This window comes from Penaeus japonicus, unplaced genomic scaffold (assembly GCF_977035675.1).
Source record: "Penaeus japonicus unplaced genomic scaffold, GWHDUDI00000001_assembly GWHDUDI00000005, whole genome shotgun sequence".
In the NCBI taxonomy this organism is placed as follows: domain Eukaryota; kingdom Metazoa; phylum Arthropoda; class Malacostraca; order Decapoda; family Penaeidae; genus Penaeus; species Penaeus japonicus.
Window position 1 is genome coordinate 26,986,775 of NW_028234407.1, and position 5,000 is coordinate 26,991,774.

Below are 5,000 nucleotides of genomic sequence, written 5' to 3' on the forward strand. Positions count from 1 at the left end.
TGTTATGTTTTTTTTTGTTTTTTTTCTTCTTTTTTTCTCTTTTTTCTTCTTCTTGTTTAATGATCTATTCGTGTATATTTTGTGTGTATACTCATAGATATACAAATGCAAAAATACATGTACACATATATCTGACTGTATATCATCTTTCAACACACATTATTTAGTGATTCGATTACGAGTGAGTCACCTTTCCCCAAATATATAAACAAATTCGTCATGCATTGTGTGTGTGTGTGTGTGTGTGTGTGTGTGTGTGTGTGTGTGTGTGTGTGTGTGTGTGTGTGTGTGTGTTTATATATATATTTATATATATATATATTTATATTTTTATTTTTGTGTGTGTGTGTGTGTGTGTGTGTGCGCGTGCGCGCGTGTCTGTGTTTATATATATATATATATATATATATATATATATATATATATATATATATATATGTGTGTGTGTGTGTGTGTGTGTGTGTGTGTGTGTGTGTGTGTGTGTGTGTGTGTGTGTGTGTGTGTGTGTGTGTGTACGTATGTAAATAGGTATGTAAGTATACATACGTATATCAAAAGAGAGAGAGGGGGGGGGAGTATGACAGAGAGATTATCAGCTTCATCCACATATGCTATCAGCAATGCGAGATATGAGATACAATTGCCTTATCTATTACCATAACCGCAAAAGAGAGGCGTTGACGCGAGATAGTAGCTCTTGCATCTCGTAAAATCAGCATAATCACAAAGTACTTAGGACTTCACATAGATGTGAGTACGGTGCGTCTAATAGTCTGATTTTTCATTATTAACCTCTACTTATGTGTGTTTTCTTAATATACGTGAATAAATAGTGAATAATTCGTGCAATAAAGCCGAACTTCCGAAATAATTTATTTGATAGTGTATCAGTTAACTTGACAAGAAAACATTATCCTATAAACGTATCCTATAAAAAGTATATTTGATTACGTGTTTCCAAATGACTGCAGGGACAATGTGGTGGAAGGCCTCATTCCTGGCGTGGACATGCTTGCACATTCAAGCACATGGGCTGATACTGGACGCTCGGGATACGGGCTGTGATCAAAGAGGCCCAGAGCTCGTGTGTCGCTACAGTGAAATCAGCGAGGTATTTGCCTTTGCTTTTTATGGGTGAATCATGTCTGTTCGGTTCAGCCAATGAGGTATGTCTGCTTTATATGTATTTTTAAAATCTAAATGACGCACTCTTATAACTAGAGAGAAAAAGGACGTTTGTTGGGAAAATATATATGATTTGTTTGTAAAAATATGTCCGTAGAATTATAAACATGCGTTCCCTGCAACAGGTAGTGAGCTTGGCAAGGCCTCTAGATACATCTATCAAGAAGGTGTCTATCCACAACACCCAGAAATTGCATCTAAGTGATTCCTTGTGCGTCAACATCTCACTGTACAACGTTGCAGACGTCGTGGTGATCAGGGACGGTGAGACCAGGTGCAAAGAAGATCTTGAACTCTTTGCTAGAGACTCCGTTCTCCAGGAGATACCCAGACATGTGAAACGCTTCGACCTACAAGATTGTACTGTGGTGTCCCTTACAAGTGCAGTCAACATTACCAGTCTACTTGTAACTCATTCAGCTGTTGGGCTTCTGAACATTGAAGCACCACTTTCCGCTGGTTCTTCTGTGGTGATTCGCCATTCCTCGGTATCGATACTCCAGAGACTCGAGCTCCAGCAAGGTTCGAAGCTCTTTGTGCAAGACACGAACATATCCGAAATTTCTCCAAAAGGCCTGGTACTAAGTGGAGGGTCAACGGTTGTGGAAAATTCCTCCTTTAAAACTACATCAAGAGAGAGTATCGTCTTAAGCCTAGGAGGAGAAATAAGTCTTATGAATAATACTGGTTTGATAAAAGTGGTAGATGTAGTGGAAGATACATATTTAGGACAGAGTTCATGCCTGAGTTTCCAAGATATTTCGAATTACAGTTACTTTATCGAGTTCGTTGTTGTTTTAGTCTTATTAATCTTCTCAAGTACAGTGTTCTTGGTACTGATGTGTAAACTCTTCCAGAATAAAAGAAAGTTACGAGCTCTTACTAAAGGAGATAGCATTCCCGACGGTAAGACATATGATAAGAATGATGAAGCCAGGGAGCCTTTACTCGAAGCAAATGATTCGGACTCGAAAGAGGACGTGGGGGTTCTTTTGAAGGAAACGGTATCCAGCGTGAACAAGGAGACCTCCAGCCACTTACAAACACTGACTGAAATCAAATGCAATTACGAATTGGGTCTACGCGAAACACAAGAGCAGATAAATAATAAGGAACGACAACTTGACTCGGACATGAAATCGGAACTGAAGGCGATTGAGCAACAGTACAGCAAAGAGCTTCGCGAACCAACCATGTTCAACTGGGAGAAAATCAAGGAGATTCTCCTAAAGACGAACGAGGCAGAAGTCGAGCACATCGTTGAGAAGTACAAAGAACGAAAATACGACATTCAGAATCACTGCGACGTGCACAAACTCCACTATAACGTAGCTCTGCTCAGGGAGAACAAGCAGTACTTGATAAAGCTGAGTGAAACGGGAAGGACTGCCTTGATTCGATGGAATAAAATCCGCAACTCCTCCGGAGAAATCGGAGACGACGCTTCCGCTCAAGACCGTCTTTTCAACCTCCTGGAGAGCATATTAATCAATCTGAAATGCGATCTAGAACAAAGTTACGAACGCGAACTTTTAGAGAAAGATAAGAAATATGGGGAAGAAACCCAGGCGCAGCAGGAGGAGCTCTCTCGAAAAATGGAAAAGATGGAGGCGGAGTTCGAAGCCGAGTGTCGAAAAATAGAGCAGTCGCGAGCGGAGGAGATGGAATACACGAGCCTGTGGAACACCCAGTATGTCCGCGGGAAAGTCGAAATACTGTACAACGTGAGGCTTCAGACGGCGAAGGTCCTGCACAGCGTCGCCCAGAAGAAAGCTCAAGACAAGGACTCCGACGTCCGTCTCAAACTCCATCATCTGGAGGTGTTGATTCGACTCCAGAATCGACACATAGCCAACATGGAGAAACTCCTGACGATGATCATCGACACCATGACAATCCACGGCCAGGTAGCAATGCGGAGGTTGTGTAGGCAGTCCTCTGGAGACGAAATAAGACTCCAGGACTTCTCCCGAGAGGGTTGGCACGATCCAGAAGTGTATCTCAGACTCGTTTCGGAGACGATCGATGAGATAGATCACGGAGAGAAATTCCCGGGGTTGAAATCAGAGGCTAAGCTAAGAGTGGACGATTTCCCCGTGCCGCTGAATGTAAGCCATATCAGTGACCAATTAAGGAAAAACTGGAGTTCAGTGAATGGGTCAGAAAAGGCAAAAAGCAATAATGAGAAACCTGAATCCGTCGCACAGGTCCCTGAAATGAAGACAGACAATAAGAAAGAACATTATAACCAAACAGGAATAACAGACAACAGAATAATGTCAGGGGAGAAAGATCAGGCGAGTCGAGGTGAAGATGAGGAAGTGGTACAGATTAGAAAATCTTGCGTCAGTGGAAGCGAGGAAAAGAGTAACACAAAACTGCAGGAAATTATTAACCATCCTGCTACTCCTGCTGGGGACGCTGAAGAAAAAGCGAGTGTCACGCTATATATAGATGCGGAATCTTCTGAACGAGATTAATTTACAGTGAGGAAATTATGTCATGTTGCGTAACAGAGACGCGTCTATAGTACATGTAATGTTTTTTTTCTTTCTTTCTTTCTTTCTTTCTTTCTTTTCTTTTCTTTTTTCTTCTTTTATTTTTTTCTTTGTTTCTTTCTTTGAATAAAAAAAAACGAAAGAGGATAGTTCAGTTATATCCCGATAAGATTTTAAAAAAAAAAAATGTTATGAAAACATATATCTGAATAGATTATTTCTAAGAATGATATTAAAGGAAGACATACTTATTACGGTTTATTAAATCACCTTATAACCCTTTATCTACGATTTTAGAATATGATATGTGTGAAATTGAGACTGACATACATAACGAAAGAAAAAAGTGGGAGAGAAGGGGAAGGGGAGAAGAAAACAGATAGAAAGATAGAACTAGAGAGAGAGAGAGAGTGATAGACAGACCAATATAGAAACAGAGAAGGGAGAAGAAACAGATAGAAAGATAGAGATAGAGAGAGAGTGATAGAAAGACCAATATAGAAAGAGAGTGTTAAAAATAGAAATGAATGGACGGGAGTAATCCAGACGAAAGGATACACACAAACAAGACAGACCATTAAACGATTAAAATGATAAAACTCCTAAAAGTAACAAAGAAAAGTGAAAGCGTTTTAGAACACATCTTAAAGAGGACAAGGAGGTAATGAACACAGAATACGAGACAGCAATCTTGTATTAGATTTTTTTTTTTTTTTTTTTTTTTTTTTTTTTTTTTTTTTTTTTTTTTTTTTTTTTATACCATCCCAATTGAGGCCGTACGTGTGTCATTCTTTAATCAATGCAGGCTAAAAAAAGAAAAGAAAATAATGATCGAACTATCAACATTTTTTTATGTTTTTTGTCCGTATTCCTATTTAATCGTGTATTTTATCTATATTTCTTCATTTGTTTTATATTATCGTAATTGTTATCATCATTGTCTTTTCTTTTAAATAGTTTTTACAATAATCGTGATCACCACCATTATCTATTATTATCATTATTATTATTGTTATTACTATTATTATTATTATCCTTATTATTATTATTGTTATCATTATAGATAATGATATTATTATCATTCTAATTGTCGTTGACATTATCATTATTATCATTATCGTTATTATTATTATTATCATCATTATTATTATCTTCATTATCATATTGTTATTATTATTACCATCATCATCATCAGCAGCAGCATTATCATTATCATTATCTTTGTTATAATCATTAATGTTATCATTACTACTGATCAATGTTATCATTACTACTGAAATTGTCACTACAATCATCATCATCATCATCACCATTATC

General features: G+C 37.8%; 1 protein-coding gene across 3 annotated transcripts; it reads left to right on the forward strand.

The window, feature by feature from the left end:
• The first annotated feature begins 725 nt into the window (after positions 1-725).
• LOC122261272 (uncharacterized) lies at positions 726-3,932 on the forward strand. Of its 3 annotated transcripts, none has more exons than XM_086537205.1 (3): positions 726-759; positions 972-1,111; positions 1,311-3,932. In XM_086537205.1, the coding sequence occupies exons 2-3, from the start codon at positions 977-979 to the stop codon at positions 3,663-3,665; spliced, it is 2,490 nt and encodes an 829-aa protein (XP_086393331.1). In that variant the 5' UTR covers positions 726-759; positions 972-976; the 3' UTR covers positions 3,666-3,932. The 3 variants fall into 3 exon arrangements, with proteins under 3 accessions (XP_086393331.1, XP_042884735.2, XP_086393332.1); XM_043028801.2 differs by having other exon boundaries at positions 726-750; XM_086537206.1 differs by lacking the exon at positions 726-759 and having other exon boundaries at positions 973-1,166.
• The last annotated feature ends 1,068 nt before the right edge of the window (positions 3,933-5,000 follow it).

Bases quoted from the DNA above. Each gene is read 5' to 3' on its own strand.
- LOC122261272 (XM_086537205.1), top strand. From the start codon at position 977: ATGTGGTGGAAGGCCTCATTCCTGGCGTGGACATGCTTGCACATTCAA. The intron at 1,112-1,310 runs GTATTTGCCTTT...TCCCTGCAACAG, and splicing joins GCTACAGTGAAATCAGCGAG to GTAGTGAGCTTGGCAAGGCC.